General features: G+C 39.1%; 1 protein-coding gene across 1 annotated transcript in view; it reads left to right on the forward strand.

Annotated features, from left to right (window-relative positions):
• Positions 1-17,539, forward strand: part of furinb (furin (paired basic amino acid cleaving enzyme) b) — a 53,696-nt gene that overhangs the window by 34,006 nt on the left and 2,151 nt on the right. The window contains exons 7-15 of the mRNA XM_079450768.1: positions 7,119-7,207; positions 8,080-8,252; positions 11,046-11,258; positions 13,549-13,649; positions 16,072-16,175; positions 16,274-16,391; positions 16,699-16,878; positions 17,123-17,247; positions 17,346-17,474. Of these exons, the coding sequence (XP_079306894.1) occupies positions 7,119-7,207; positions 8,080-8,252; positions 11,046-11,258; positions 13,549-13,649; positions 16,072-16,175; positions 16,274-16,391; positions 16,699-16,878; positions 17,123-17,247; positions 17,346-17,474 (1,232 nt within the window). The remainder of the gene's footprint in view (positions 1-7,118; positions 7,208-8,079; positions 8,253-11,045; positions 11,259-13,548; positions 13,650-16,071; positions 16,176-16,273; positions 16,392-16,698; positions 16,879-17,122; positions 17,248-17,345; positions 17,475-17,539) is intronic.

The following is a 17,539-nucleotide window of genomic DNA, read 5'->3' on the forward strand; positions in this document are numbered from 1 at the left end:
AAAGTCCATAAGTTTAAATTGAAGGCACCCGAGCCGTATCTCAGGACCACAGTATCATAAAGATTAGGTTTGTGACTCTGTAGCAACCACCCACAACACCTAAGCAACCTCCAAGCTATGCCCTAGCAACCACAAAGAACGTCTTAACAACCACACTGAAAAGTTTCTCATTTTTCTTGGACATTTTCTCCATTTAAAATCACCAAGAACCGTTTTAAATCGTAAATCAAACCATTGATTAAACTAATTTACTTTGGAAAAAAGCATATATAAAATCATTTAAAATATTATATATTTTATGGAAACATAAACAGTACCATCAGTCTCTTAAACCATACAGTAATCTGTCTTAAAGGGTTACAAAATCTCTTTTCTAGGGAGAAAATAAATGGGAATTTTACTTCCAAGAGAGTTGTTCTGTTCAAAGTGTTGAATTATTGATATTGGGATGAGGTCAGCTCGAAAGACTCTAGTCTTTGTTTTGTGCATAAATATCCAGGTCTGTTTGGCTTTATGGAGTCAATAAACAAGACTTTTAAAGTCCTTCGCTCTCTTTCTCACTTTAATTCTAGTAGCACGGGTGATGGATGAATTGTGTTAGGTGGCTGTCAGTCAGACCTGTAAATAACGCGACTGCCTCTCCACTCAACCCCACATCACGTGACCCGAACCTGTCAGCTTTCTTTTCCACCAGAATCAGGCCTTTGGAATCCCATCAGAAAGGCTGAAAATTTGCCCTACCGTACACCGCTCCACGCCAGCAAGAGGGAGGACACAATTGAAACTGGAGTCAGAACCGTGACAGGGATTTAGGGTTGTGCGTTCTGAAATGCGCCACGGTTTCTTTCGCAGACACGTCAAAGAGTTGGCAGGGGTTTCATCATGACTTCCTTATACCTCATTTCTCATTCTGTTATCTGGGATTCTGTCTCTACATTACTCTCCCTTTTTCCATCTCCCCCTTTCTCATCCAGGACATGTGGCTTACCGAGGCTGTGCCCGAGGGCTGGGTTTAGCTGGGCAGAAAATGCACTAATCCTTTTTAGAGTACTTCTTAATCCAAGCCTATTAAAGGGAGGCATCGAGATCCGACTCTTTTCTACAATACATGGACGGATTCCATTACTCTACACAGCAGCGTACTGTACAGACTCATCGTGAGTTTTCAAGGGCACTCTATGCCTTTGAGCAGGAGAGACGTAAATGGATGAATAAGAGAATTGAAGGGAACATAAAACAAGACGAATAAAGGGAAAAACAAGGAGATGGACAGAATTAGAACACGTCTCCTCCGTTTCGCCTCCGGTTTCAAGTTTGTAGGCTTGTTGCAGGCTCGGGTGGAAGAAAAGACTTGTGTTGAGTTCATTTTCACTCTGTACTCTTTCTCTCCCCTGTGGGCTTGGACAGATTGTTGTGGTCTCCACAGGGAAGGCTGGGAAAGATTGCTAGTAATTTTGCACCTAAATAGATGTGGGACAGGAAGAGAAGAAGAACAGACAGACGCTTCTGTATAAAATTTCTGGCTAGCTAGGAATTATAGTCATGATACCCAAATAAAGCACACTTACATTTTAAACGCTACAAATTCATTTTGGGATCACAACATCGCAATGGAGAGCAAAAAAACGATGTTCTCAATAAGTCTTGTTACATGTTTTTTCATTACTCAAGATTTTGACAGAAAGAGATATAGATACTACACATAACGATGTGTTCAGAGGTTTATAAAGAGCTTCCATAGGGAAGTGTTATGTTTTTATTACCTTAGAATAAGTTATGCAATGGTCACAACCTCACCGCTAGATGTCGCTTAATTTCATACTGGATCATTAAGTCGAAGCTTTTGAAGTTTAAGTTTTATGCTTTTGAACTAAAGTTTTTAAGTTGAAAGAGGTGATTTTTTTTAGTTCATGAATTCATATTCATCATGATATATGGTGAAAAGATGTGAAGGAGAAAGTCCTTGAACATTTTTAGTTGGATATTAATTTGATATTATACTGTGTGTGTGTGTGTGTTATGCAGAGTTGTGTAAACATTCAGATACCACAAATCTGAATATTGTGTAAAAATAAACACAAGCATCATGATGAAAAGGTCATGATGGGAACATAAAGGTTGTGTAAACTTATATAAGTAATGAACTAAAATATGTGTGCATAAGGTGAACACACACAGCAGCTTGCTGTAGGCAGACGTGCGTTTTAAAGAGCCATTTCCATTTCACTTTGCTTTTTTACCATAAACCTTGTGAGAAAAGTCATTTGTAGGTCTGCTAGCAAGTAGCGTGACAGTCACAGCGTGAATAGCTTCATTTCTATTGAACAATTTCCAGTGAATCTGTCTGTATCTATAGGTGTGAATGAAAGCCTCAATGAAGCAGTATGAATGTATTGTAGGTGTGTCATGACATTGGGTTTGTTTGGCATTGATGTGTTATCCGTTACTCGAGCATATTTCAAGACGAGGATTGTCTCGCAGCATCCATTAGCACACTTTACCACATCATTTTTGGGTTTGCGTCAGGTACAACAGCCTGTCTGCTTTATTGTGACTCTTGGCACTTTAAAAAATATGGAGACCTCATTCAGAATCAGTACTTTTGAACCTCGCTGAGCTGTGAAAGGTAAATGAGTTGAATGCAGCTTTTCTGCGGGGAAAACAGCTTTCTCTGCGTGCCAGGTAGCACCAATCATCCGGAACCAGGTTTCATATTTATATAGCTTAAAATTTGATCTGGTGTGGGTGTCAAAGAGTAAAAACATGCTTGTTAAAACTGAAAATTAGAACAGGTATTGCTCCCAGTTAGTCATGTTAATCATGCAAGTGCCACATTACATACATTTATTCCCTATAAAATGTGGGAAGAATTATTGAAATAATTAATTTGATTAATCAATGTTTTATTTTAGACAACTTTTCTGTCTCCAATCTCTAAATGCATATTTATGAATATTAACATCCCTTTTTTGTATTCATGTTGTTTATCTTTAATATTTGAATTGCTCTGAACCAATGTGATTTGTAAAATCTCTTCATGTGCTTTGTAGTCAGATGGCACCGAGTCGGCATTCCCACAACTTTTCAAGAACAAACAATAACTTTTTCAGACTGACAGGCACAGGCTGTACTGTCCACACTTATGAGGAAATGATAGCTTGATGGCTGTTATGCCCGAGTGGTTGCCAGAAGGCCGACCTTGATCTCTTTCTGTTTTCTAAAAGAACGGCACTTAATTTTTTTGTCAAGACGTCTGTTTACGTTCAATGAGAAAGCTTGCGGTGCGGTGCTATAGCTTCTTTTAAGATTCACTGTGCGAACTGACCTTACGCTCAACTGTGCCAACACTCCATAATGATAGCCATTAAGCCCCTGAGTTCAGGAGACGGCCAATGATCTGTCTTTCCGACTGCATGTGGGTGTCTTTGAAAGTCAGAGATGGGAATATGCAAATGAAGCGATTTGCGTCCAACCTTTTACGGGAGGCAACAGTTTTAACATTATGTATACTTACAAGATTAAACAGACAGTTTAAATCACTCTGTGTGGCGATGTGAGCAGTGCCATCTGTTTTATGTGTTTTTACGGAAAGACACCGCATGGGTGACGGTGAGATATTTAACCAATAAATAGGCCAAATAGCTATAATCATATATTGCACACCACAAGTCTTTACTTGGATATTAATATTTGTAGATTATACATAATTATGGGCGCATTGGCTTGGCTATGCAAGTGAAAAGTCAAATGTGTGATCGAAGGCTGTGAATCTTTTAACAAAGCAATAGAATAAAGGATGAGTTTAAAGATAAAACATCTTTAAGAGGCTTTTAGCTTTTTAAAAACACCTATACCTTAAAACTGTTAAAAGATGAAGGGATATCTATTATTCTACACTCACCAACTTGTCAAATATTCTGTATACAGCGGCGGAAGAAATTAAGAGACCATCCAAATTTTCACATAATCTGCAATTCTAGATGTGTTGAGGCCAGTCCATTCCAGTGTCTGTTGAATTTCAACAACATCAAACCTCAAGTCATCCAATTGCAATTTTGAAAAGACCTCCAGTATGACAAGACAAATACAAACTGTGATAAAAATCAAGGTTGTCACATAAAAAATTATATTTGAACTTTTCCTAAATACATGAACAAATACTGTTGCATTGCTTAAAAGTGAATTTGAGCTTGTTTTCTTTTGTATTTGAGATCTGAAAAAAAACAGAGCATCTTCTCTGTTATTTTGACCTGTTTCTCTAGTTTTCATTATCTGCGAATAAATGCAACTAGAAACAATAGTTTTCTTTGAAATTTGGGAGAAATGTTATTATTGGTTGACAGAATAAAACTAAAATAATAATTTTACCTAAACACATATCTATAAATTGTAAATTCAGATAAACTGAAAATGGTCTTTGAAATGACTTTTTTTCCGTTGCTGTATGATATAATGTGCTCTCACAGATAGCCTGAAGGCTATTGAAACCTGTATATGTAAATATAAATGAATGCACATAAAAGCTCTCTGTACTGAATGTAGAGATTACCTTCTTCAGTAGATTGCGTCTGAAGCAGTAAATTACTGCAAAATGAGCCGATATAAAAGCTGCATTGTTTATTCATGAGGGTGTTCCCAGCCATTTGTCATGATAACCGTCACCTCCCACAAGACGAATGTGGAAAATGATGTTTTATTGCAAATGACGGGTTTACATGCACAGCATGAAAGGAATTTGTTGCGACTCTGGCCCTGTATATAAAACCTGTAAAAACCGCACCACCTTCTAGGCAGGTTAACTGGCTAAAGGGCTTTGTTAACATTAAATAGCTTTGATTGCAGTCACAGCCTGATGCTTAATAGGCTCTAATGAATGTATCAGAATGGTAAACGCTGCCTTTCTTCGCTATGTAACATGAGTAGAAGAAATCCAGGGAATATATGTAATTCCATATGCCTTGGAGAAAAGACTGCGGCGAGAAATAAATTCAGGCGTAATTGGGTGCGTTTCGGAAGCGCTGACACTTAATAGGTGCCATTGAAGGGCGAAAGTGTTTTTTATGTCAGGTGTTTGCTCGGTAAGCAGACAAGGATTTGTCAGGTTGATGAAATACAGTGCACACCAAACTTTAATGAGACGCTTTTGTTGGCTACCTGAGATTTTAAAATTGGTTAACAATTCACTTCTGCATCACTCACAAAAGTTAACTGAAGCCCATCGTTATTGCAAAGTCGGACTGTTCAAGGATTAATCCCCATTCATTTTTGTATTATTACATTTCTTTCCATATATACAGAAATACATATAAAGTATAAGCAAATAAACAAACATATTCTTTCATCAGAGGCATAAAATAAAACAGATGTATATATAAATAAGAATAAAGTCATCCCGAATAAAGTTTGTGTTTACATTATATGTCTGTGTACTGTGCATATAATTTTTTTATTTATAAACACATATTTAGGAAATATTTACATGTATTTATTTATATTTATATATGATTTAAATTAAACATAAGAATTTATATATTTTTATGTAAGGGATAATGTACAGCCGGTTGTTATCGCAGAAATAAGCCCCGTCAGTGTGATCTTGTATCAAAGTAATTTAAAGTAATTTGCAAACAGGCAAATTGGTTTAATCATTTGCAAATATTATTTAATATATGTTATTAAAAGACATATTTATAATTATTTGTTGTGTAATATTAAACTGCCCCTCTCAAAATGATTTGCAGCATCCCGGTTACAGGGTGTTATTCGTTTTGAGCGATTGTTATTTGAAAATAACAACCCTTGGAATGTTGCGAGCCGTGTAATAAATATTTATATACATGTAAACATATATATTACTAGATTTTTCTTAAATACATACATGTATGTGTACGTGTTTATGAATACAGAATGAATATGCACAACGCACAGACATACTGTATATTATGTATATTCAAACTTTATTCCGGTTGTGATTAATCGCGACTTATCACGAATAAGCGTTGAACTACTGCAATAAGTAAAATGAACAATCAAGTTTTTCTGTGAAAGTAGTTAAAACAGTGAGGAATAATAGCTAAGTTTGGTCATGTTCGTTTCCTCCGGCTGATTCTTCTATTCTAATACACTTCAAGGTGCATTTATAAATAATGAATATCACCAAAAGGCTGAATTTTTTTATATATTCCTCAGCGATTGTCATTTTCCAATGAACCATTCCTTACCTTCTATATTCTGTAGGTTGTACCGTGTGTGTAGATTTATCACAATGTAGACAATTTGTATTTTTGCTTGAAAACTTACAAGGGCTTACAAGCACTACGGCTGAGTCACAACGATGAAAAATGTTGTAATGCTGTCATGATAATGCAGAGCTGTGGAAAAGCCATTGTCATTTCTCATATTGTGTAGGTCTCTATATAAGTCTGATTTGTGTTTCCTGTGACTGACAGCTAAGAAGACTATAAAACTGAAGGTTTTTCATTCGGATGTGAGTTATGTACATGTGTACTTCAGTTTAATAACCTTCTATGTTTGTGTGAAACAGCACACGTAATGACAACTGTGATAAAAATGCCCCGCTGACTTGATCTCAGGTCCTCTTCTGGGGTCTCTACGCTCTTCTTCTCCGCTTTGTCTGAAGGAAACAATGAGCTCCAAAAGGATGCCGTTGAATGGAGAGAATGGCTCTTGCGGCGCCTATACAAAGCCCAAACCCAGTTGCCATTTCTTTAGACGGTGACGTTTATCTCCACCGCAGAGCTTTTGAGGTACGCCTGCGGTGCCGTAAGAATGTTCATAAGTGACAAGCCAACTCGAGACGTGTATGTGTTTGTTTGTTAATCTATAGTTTTCGGCGAGGCTCTAATGAGTTTTTAATTGTAGGATAAGGATATTGCATCCGTGTTTGATCGCTGCAAGAATTACCCCTCAACTGTGGTGACAGCGCAGCGTCTCACCTCCGAGACTTTATCTGTGTTCGAACGTGGACTGAATTTGAATCAAGTCGAACTGAATGTGAACTGGATTTGAATCGGGCAAAGGCACAACGTGCGCCGGAGCACAAAGGCTTAGCAAGCCATCACACCAACATGTCTGTCTCTTTTTCTTTGTCTCTCCAGGCACGGGACCCGTTGCGCCGGAGAGGTCGCGGCTGCAGCAAACAATGGCGTCTGCGGAGTGGGCGTGGCCCACGATGCCAAAATCGGAGGTGAGTGGGAGGGATGATTGGCATGTCGAAATGTGCGCATGGTAATAAGTTCAATCAAAGCAATCAGACATGAAACTCTCACATTAAAACCCTTATGTCATTTCCTGTCCTTTACGTCTAATGTGTGCTAATCTGAAACGTTTCATCATTTCATTATAAAACACATTCATTAAAGTGAATTTTCTCTCTGGGTCTTGGGAATATCTTTGGTATTCCGGACACATTGTAGACACATTGTAGCGTTCTGGCCAGACAGCCAAAAAACGAATTGCCCATCTTTTTAATGCTGTCTTTTTAGCTAATTTTTTGGGTAAATTATAGTTATTAAGGCAGAGGGCAAGTAGGCGCCCTCGTGTTATATCTATTATTGTGTGTGTGTGTTTTTGTTATAAAATGATCATTCTGTCCTTATGTGTCTGTGTATGTGTGAAGAACCAGAGACAGCAGATGTTTCTGATCTAATTGGCCACTGGTTTGTGTGTGTGTGTGTGTGTTTGCGTGTGTTTCTGTGGGTGGGTGATTTGACTATGAATCCTGTGGCTGGAATTATTAATCACACAAAAATGGCCACAGAATAATTCTTACTAATTATATCTGTGCTCTATTTCACACTATGTTCTAACCAGACACTAAAATAAAACGGCAAGCAATAACTCCTAGTTTTACATAGGCTGGATTTTCAATTAGCATTTTATTTTGTCCAGGAAGTGAGTCATAGTTTATTCCTTCTTGAGTTAATTTTCCTTTTCTGGTTTGCATTTGTCTTCTCTTTAAAAACATCAATTTCTTTAACAGACAAGGTTTCTCCCACCTCCCACGTTTTCTCTGAAATCTTCATTAACTTTCTGTCTCTCTTCCTGTTTTCCGCGCAGGTGTGCGGATGTTGGACGGAGAGGTAACAGATGTTGTAGAGGCTCAATCTCTAAGCCTGAACTCCCAGCACATCCACATTTACAGCGCCAGCTGGGGCCCCGAGGACGATGGGAAGACTGTGGACGGCCCTGCCAAGCTGGCCAAAGAAGCGTTCCTGCAGGGGATCACCGAGGTGAGTCTAGCACTTCCGTCAGGTCATTCAGGCAGGTTTCAGATCGGCTAAATGTGACAGTCCCTGTCAGATCTGATCAGCACCTCTGCAAGAGGAACAGGACTGGACGTCGTGAGCTGAAGATGTCATTAAATGCGTTTATGGAGAATTGAAAAAGGAAGTACACTTGGAGTACTGAGGATTATAAAACTCTTTCTCTGTCTAAATACTAGTGGGTTGCCTGTGTAGGCAGCATTTTAAGACATCATATGAGTCCTCATGAGGCGAGGGCAGTTCCACACTTAGCTTGTTTTGCCTACGCTCTAGTTTTAGCCACCATTGTGTGGTCGGTGTAAGAGAGGGGTCAAGTAGGAATATTCATTCATTTAATAGTCATTAATTATTTTAATACAAAAAAATATTGATACAAAACAATCTGAAATTATTTCTATCCTAAACTATTTTATCCAAAATTATACAAAAGGAAAAGAATAAAAGATTTGATCATTAAAGTATTGCGTCGTTCATCATTTTATTGAAATGTAATTCGAGTGTCTTGTGTACTTTGTGCACTAATGTAGGCTGCCTACGTAGTGTTTTATATCCGTCACCTATGAAGTTCTGTGATTGTTAGTATGGTGCCTTAGCAGCCTATGTAGGCTCAAAAGATTTCGCAACAGGGATTTTATTTATTGAGATTGTTGAGATCTTGAGAGAGATAAGCATTTGTTTACTGTTGACTTTTTTGATATGGTAATTTTTCTTGTGTGGCACACACACGCGTCTATCTCTTGTCAGTTTTTACCTTGATAGAGTTTCAGCGCTCAGGCACACACGTCGCACAGTGAATGCAAAAATGAGTTTTTATTCTGTGATGTGAGCATTTAGGTGTCTTGTTCCCTGATCATTCTTTCTCTTATTCTCTTTTAGAGTCGTTCTTTATGTTTTAGTGGTGTTTTGTAAGGCAAGCATTGCTATTAATATTCTTTATATGTAGCCTTTTAATACTCATCACACACCTAGAATTTGTTGCTACGTGAATGATACCTTAAATTATACGGCTTGGTGAGGAGAGGTGGGCTATTACTTTTCTATGCAGTCAGACATATCGCTGTATCTTAGAATGTGGGGGATATTTTGAACAAGACGTGACACCTTAGCAACCATATGTCATCACCCTGACAACACTTAAGCATTGCAGTGATGAGTTTCGCATGAGCACACAACATGAAATGGAATTCTCTCTACACCCATCTTATTTACTCATTTCAATATTCTGTTTATTCTGCTTCCTTTTTTATAAATGTTAATCAGCTCCCAGGTGTGTTTCCGTGCCATCGAGTGTTTCAAACCATATGCTCGCAATCTTCCCCATACTCCCTTTCCCAACTCATTGACCTTGCATAGAACGGCAAAGTAGCGAAAATTCGAGTTCACGTTCCGACAGCCGTTTAGAACAGAAGTTTGCAAAACTCAGATTATCTTCGATTAATCATTTTGGGAAATATCTTTAATGGAATTATATCCAAATCACCTCCTCTCGCCTCACGCTTTAGAAACTATTATCTGATTCGACACGGAGAGAAAAGAGTGTTTCGTGACAGGCAACATATATTTTTAGAATGGTCGCCCACTTATATTTTACCCCACTTGTACATTAAACGTGCCCTTAATGTACGGTCAATGTATCATAATGAATTCACTGTTTTCTCTGTCTGGCATGTGGAATTGAGTCAGTGATCATTTTAATAGCATGTAATAGTGATTTGTCCCTCGAGTAATTTAGTCAAATTACACTTAACATAAACATCTGTCCCAGCAGTGTGTGTCCGTCTTGGTCTTTTTCTCTGCACTTCAGTCCTGTTTTTAGACATGAAGCGATTTAATCATTTTTAGAATTGCGAACCAGATTGCGGCGACGCAACCAACAAACAAACAAACCATTTTATGGCCACAATAATCCTGAGTCAGTCAGCTGTGAATATTGGCCATATGGAAGGCAGAAGATAGAAGGAAACTTTAATCAAATTTTGCAGACTTGCTTCACTGCAGCGAGAGAAGAGACTGATTTATGAGAAAAGGAAAAGTGGCATTTTGTCAGGTGTCCAACCAATTTTAATAAAGCGTAAAATACAGCAGATTTCAGCATACAGAGGTCACAATATCGGTTTTAAATTAATCATGACAGCCATAATTGGCTTCTTCAATTGGATTTTGGTGTGCTATTGTATTATATATGAGGTCCGTGCGCACAGACAATAATGTACGCTACACAAAGGTTTCAATGATAAATACTCGTAGACGGGAATTCACAGGAACAAGTGGTTTTGCTCTAATTTACTTGATGTTTATTAACTAAAACTAAAATATTTTAAATAAAACACAATGTCTTATATTTAAAAGGTGTCAACCCAGTCCTGTAAAAGGAGAGTTCTGATTTCTTTGTTCTGATGAACACAGAGAAATATATTTGGAAGAATGCTTGTAACCAAACATTTGCCACCATTAGCTACCATAGTATGAAAAAGGACAATAGTAGTCAAAAGTGTCCCAGAACTGTTTGCTCTTCTACATTTTTCAATATATCTTATTTTGTACTCAACAGAACAAAGAAGTTTATAAAGCAATTTTTCCTAAAATGGTAGTCAATTGTGGACAATAACTGTTTGGTTACAAGGATTCTTCCAAATATCTTTCTCTGTGTTCAAGTAAATGTTGATTTTTTGGGAAACTGAACGCATGAACACATTAATAACATGATAATTTGCTCTTTAACATGTATATTTTTAAATGTGCATGTTTTGTGTACTGTAGGGTCGAGGCGGGTTGGGCTCCATCTTTGTGTGGGCATCAGGTAACGGAGGCCGTGAGAGAGACAGCTGCAACTGCGATGGATACACCAACAGCATCTACACCCTCTCCATTAGCAGCACCACGCAGTACGGTAATGTACCGTGGTACAGTGAGGCCTGTTCCTCCACACTCGCCACCACCTACAGCAGCGGAAACCTCAACGAGAAACAGATTGTACGTATTTACATTCATATGAACAAATACGACAGTTTGGTTTGGTTTGTAATACATTAGCACAACTTCAGTAGGGTTTGTTAAGTGTCAAGTGTGATCCACCTTTGTCTGCCTAATAGTGCAGAGTTTCCATTGTCTTGTTTTGGTTTTATAGCTTAAACCTCAAATTCACACTTTGAATTTATTTTAATTAAAGTGATAGTTCACCCAAAAATGTTAATGAAATGACAAGAGGTTGATTAAATGATGAGAGAATTAAAATGTTTGGGTTAACTATCCCTATAAGACTTTATATAATATGATTATTCATCCGTTTTCCTCACATATGCAGTTACATAAGCAAATGCTTACCAAAGCCTTTATTATCATCAAAAAAACATGTTTCTCATTAATGGCACCAAAAAAGATGCAAAGAAATTTTGTATTTTACTCAAAAAGCAGCATGAATCATGAACTTTCACCCTCAAACAATCACAAAGAAAGTCATTTCCAGTCGTAAGCACAGGTCATGTCAAATCGAACAAGCAGTAGCTGCCAAATTTGCCGCATGGTTTAAATGACCACATCATGACCGCACGGGCAAGTGAGCGATGGCGCAGCAGCCCGCCAGTGTGCTCTGATGATGAAGTGTCAGCCAATGAAATGATTTCCACATCTGCCGCTGTGATTTCCTGTGGGCTCCCTGAAAAACAGCTCTGTGAATGGCGTGCCCGAGGGAGGCCAAAAAATCACGTCAAGTAACTTTTCCATTGACGGTGATGCTGCTAGCAATACACATCTGCTTCCGTCCCGGTCATTTCCTCGGAGAGCGGAAATAAAGAGTGGAGAGAGGAAAGAGACAGAAATGAGATCAAGTGAATGAGCAAAAGACACAGAGACAGCGATTTTTGAATACCAAACATGCTGCATTGCAGATTCTTTACATCAGGTTTTCAAGGATTTCTCTCTCTTCACGCGTCCTCGGTTCCAAGGCAGTAGTAGTATTTGTTCAATTAGGGCAGCTATTTGGGCCAAAAAAAAGATTTTAGATGCCCTTCACAAGAGACATCACGATCATCTTTGATGATGAGCATCTGCTGTTAGTTCGTGCTTTGGGAGGGTTTGCTTTTTTTTAATCATCCGTTTTATACACGTGAGCGATACGAGGAAGGATTGCAAAGTAGTTTTTGATCTTTATGAAAGTAAATGATGAATTAAAAATGCATTTAACTCAATGCAAGATTTATAATGTTGCTTAATTTCGTTTCTCGCAATGCTGGTGGTATATTTTAAATAGACCTCTACTGCAGAAACAGACTTTGTATACCTAAATAAACACTTTTATGCTAAATCATTTGTTAGACTTATTTAAATCATTAACCTTTGAGTTTGAGTCCTAATAACTGTCTGCAAACACTGTTAGTTGTTTTTATTTGCCACTTTATTTAATCTACCCACATTCAATTCAGACTGCAAACTTTCAGCTCGGGTTCTGTTCATCGTCACTGTAGATTCAGTGAACATCGGTGAGAAAAACGTGCCGTGGGTAGTTATCCATATTCTGTTTGATTCCGCGATACGGCCGTGTTGGGCGAAAGCGAGATTCGGCATGCAGGTTGATCTCAGTGCCAGCTCATTGAAGCTCATCTGAGACACTTCGGACGGCAGAGTGTTTGTTTGTTTGATGTCAAGTATTTCTCAGCGCGCTTGACTTTGATAGCTCCCTCCTCTCTCGTTCGAGACCTCCGTTCCATTACAATGACAAAGGCAATAACAGATTCAATTTGAAAATGGACGCATTCTCGTCGACAGGGGCGGTGTGGGATCTTCGCACAGGTAGGTGTTTGTATCAGAGCGACGGTGACAGCGAGAAATAAAAAGTCAAAGAGAAAGAGTGTTAGTGCGTTTGGATGTGTGACAGGTGCTCTCCTGTGTACGCTGTGATGGTTCTGTCGCCTCGGGCTGGACCTCCTCTCATCCTGACCGTTGTCAATCACTCCGGCATGTCCCTGAGTCTCAAACCCCTGATTAAAACCCCAAATCCTCATGCGTAGGGGTGCCAGCTAATAATAAGTCTGCACGGCGCTCACACATTTCATCAGAGCCAGCAGTGAATTAGGTTTTTCCTTCCTTTTCTCAGACTCTTTCTCATCAGGCCCTTTGACAGGCGCCTCTGGCTGATGGACTCGCCCCCCCAACCACATACAGTATATACGTGTGTGCGTGTGTGTGTGTGTGTGTGTATAGATACAACCAGTGTATTTTCTGACACATCTGACCTCTCCATCTCTGTGTCCATGTGTGTTCATAGGTGACAACAGACCTCAGGAAGAAGTGTACGGACTCGCACACGGGCACGTCCGCATCGGCTCCCCTGGCTGCTGGAATCATCGCTCTCGCTCTGGAGGCCAAGTGAGTGATGACAACATTGACACCTGTCTCCACGGACACACACACTCTCTACACATCCCACCGCTTCTGTCAATCATCCGACCTCGTCAGTTAGACTTCATTACCTCGCGCACATCATTTTCATCCCCCCGACATCGTCCTGACACGAGGAGAGATACAGAGAGACAGAGAACGGGTGACAGCTGCCTTTCCGCATTTCTCGTCCGAGGACAAATTGGACCCTGGTTGGGCAGACCTCTAGACAACTTTGAGTCGTAATGATCAATTAAAGGAAAAGTTCACTCAGTAATGTGTTCTCAACCTCATACCATTTTAAACTAGACACTATTACAATAACACAATACAACATTTACAATAATTGTTTTTAACAATTCATAGTGTCCAATGCGTTATTGAAAAACGATAAAATGTCTGTATGACACACATGCTGTGCGGCTTCTAAAACTCATGAACCTGCCAAAGTTTCTGCTGTTGTGTACATATGGATCTCTTTCATGTTTCTTTTTGAAGATACATGTCATTAAGAGCTGTCATTCTTAAGAAAAAACTTTGTGTAGATCAATAAAAAGATCAATAAATAGTAACAGTAAGTCTAAGAGGTTTGTGCCCGCTCTTACTGTTGAGCGATGATGCTCATTTTCACATGAGAGATTGCAAAGTTTCAGCTGGAATACTTTTCTGTAAAAAGATATTAGACCAACATTGGACAACACTTCATAATCTCTCAATAAAACACTGGCTTTGTTCCCTCCTGAAGATATTATATCAAGAGCTGTCCTCTGCTTGAGTCACTAATGCCTATATATATATATATATATACCTTATTAATGTTGAAGGATTCAATAGATGCAGTGAAAGAATATTCTCTGACTTCGTTGTTATTTTTAGCATGAAATATTTTAGTTTTTATTTATTTATTAACCAGCAATATTTCTATCAATATTCTAATACAGTGGTTCACAAACGTTTTTGTTATTAGGGACCCTTTGTGTACAGTGCATCACTTTGTGCCCCCCCCAAAAAAGACCTAATCTTAAACTTTGCTTTTAGTTTCATTAAAATACTTTCTATTATACAACGCTGGAACATCAATTATTTATCTTGTAGTCATATTTTGCTCACGTTTGATTGCACAAAACTTATAATACATTTCTAATAAAATAAAATGCAATAAAAACAACCGCCGTGGATCAATCTTGTGTCCCCCATGGACAACGGCCCCCAGTTTGAGAACCACTGTATACATGTAAAGACCATGATGTTCAGGGATGATGATGGGAGTAACTCTCACTTTCCTGATAATGTACAGGTTTTGTATATAAAGAGTTTATTTGTAAAAACGGATAAATCATTTTTAAAATTTTCAAAAAATCATGTTTATTATCTTGATATATTTTTACCACGTTTTATTGTGTTAATTAGCTTTTTTTAGTTATTATTACTTAATCAAAACAACCCAATAGCTGTTTGATTGATATTAATTGGAATGCACAATAAAAACACTGAATTTCAAAAAGGGGCCTCTGCCCAACCAGGTTTCCCCAAAACCATATTTTCTTCGGCAGAAATGTGCAAATGCGAGCTATATTGTCCCCCGACATCATTGCAAAAGAACTCTGTTTCCACCCTTTTTCCACCAGGAGTTTCCTCATGTGCACCAACATGGAATTAAAATAATATAACAACTATTAATCACTAATGCTAATGCAACTCACTCTCTCTGTCCAGGTTTATAAATCGTGCATGTGATATTATGAATTTGTTTATTGAGGTCAGAAAATGTGCAAAGCGTATGAATCACCTTCTTCATAAATCTCCTTGAAAAATATGCGAACGGTTGTTTTTCGAGCATTGTGAGGTGGGAAGGTGCTAATTATCAATGTCGTAAGGTCTTTTCACGAAAGGTTCACAGTGTAATACCGCACGTTACCCCACATATATTTTTTTGCTCAGGTATAAACCATCAGTGCTTTATTAAGCCCCATTCAACACCTGTTCTGCCCTGGAAAGCTGTTGAGCGATAACACGAGTGCACGATTCCCCAAGCCACTTGTTTTTGCCGTGTAAAGCAACAGCCAATGAGGAACCTAATAATCTCAAGATGTGAAGCATGGAAGCGCGGTTATAAATTGAATCTGAAATCGCTGCCTTTTCAGGGAGTACAATTTCGGGTCTTTTGTTGAAAAAGGCCCCGTCGCCCGTGTAATTACAAAATGATGCACGGCCCCCAGGACGGAACGTTTCCATTTGCTATTTTCTGTGACTCGGCCTAAAGAAAGCTTTAATTACGCTTCTTTCAGAAAGACATCCTGTCACATCCAAAAGAATAATTATATGTGAATTATCATTTGAATATGAAAAATGTGCCGCCCGCCGCTGTGTTACATTCATATAAATGTAAAACATTTTATGCCACACGCAGCATGAACCTTACCTGGAGAGATATGCAACATCTGGTTGTGAGAACTTCACGTCCCGCCCACTTGATAACTAATGACTGGAGGACCAATGGTGTGGGGCGGTTAGGTAATTGACAGTTTGAATGCATTTTTCTGCATTTGTTTGTTTGGTGGACACATTTGACCTCTTGCCTCTCTCTCCTTCTCTCTCTCTCTATGTGGCAGTGAGCCATTCTTATGGCTATGGTCTGCTGGATGCCAGCGCCATGGTCACATTGGCCCAAAACTGGAGCAGCGTGGGGCCACAGCACAAATGTGTCATTAATATGCTTACTGAGCCCAGGTGAGGACAGTGAAACCACTCATGCAGCACTAGCAGGACATTTGAACAACAGCTAGCTAATGTCAAGTACCCGAGGAGCCCTCAAAGGGCAGTTCGCCCAAAAACTTAAATTCTGTCATTATTTACTCACCCTCGAGTTGTTCCAGATCTTTATAATTTCTTTGTTCTGATCAACACAGAGAAAGATATTTGCAGTTTTTCCTACAATGGTTGTCAGTGGTGACCAAGAGCTGTTTGGTTACAAGCATTTTTCCAAATATCTTTTTTTGGATCATCCAATAATTTGTTGATTCTTTTTGCTTTGCAGGGATATTAGAAACCACCTGATTTTCAGTAAATCTGTAGAAGCCTGCTCTGGACAGCAGGACTTTGTGAGCTCTCTGGAACACGTGCAGGCCAGGCTCACGCTGTCTTACAACCACAGGGGGAATCTGGCAATTCACCTAATCAGCCCACTCGGGACTCGTTCCACGCTGCTGGCTCCACGGTAAATACACACTACACATATATCATATCATCAGACCCCCGGGAAGCCCTTTCACCCTGATGCTCTCCAGCAAACTCACTTTCACATACAATCAATACACACGTACAGACACTTTCATTTAGCCACACAAACAGTTCATCTAATCATCTCAAAAACTTTTCACACTTGACTTAACATTTGTACTCTAAGAGCACGCTTACAACCTCATGCTCACCCGAGTTTCTCTTCGTGTTCTTCTTTCCAGGCCTCAGGACAGCTCAGCCGAAGGCTTTAATGACTGGGCGTTCATGACCACACACTCCTGGGACGAGGACCCTCGGGGAGAATGGACACTAGCGGTTGAGAACGTTGCTGGACTTGATGATTACGGTACCACAACTATTGTTCTAAACATGCACTAGTTTTCAAGACAAATAGTTGCATTTTGTGAAATGGGCGAAATTTAAAGCTGGATATCGTTTCCGCAGGAGTTCTGTCTCAGTTCATGCTCATTCTGTACGGGACCGGCTCCAGCGCCACAGATCCGTACATTGTAGACTACACCCGACCCTCAAACAACAGCTGCAAAACTTTTGATACACAGCAGATCTGCATCGGTAAGACACACAATCCTGGACCAAAAGGGTTTGCCAATGAACAATTTCAAATGGCAATCCATAAA

The sequence above is a fragment of the Barbatula barbatula genome (assembly GCF_947034865.1).
Source record: "Barbatula barbatula genome assembly, chromosome: 25".
NCBI classification, from domain to species: domain Eukaryota; kingdom Metazoa; phylum Chordata; class Actinopteri; order Cypriniformes; family Nemacheilidae; genus Barbatula; species Barbatula barbatula.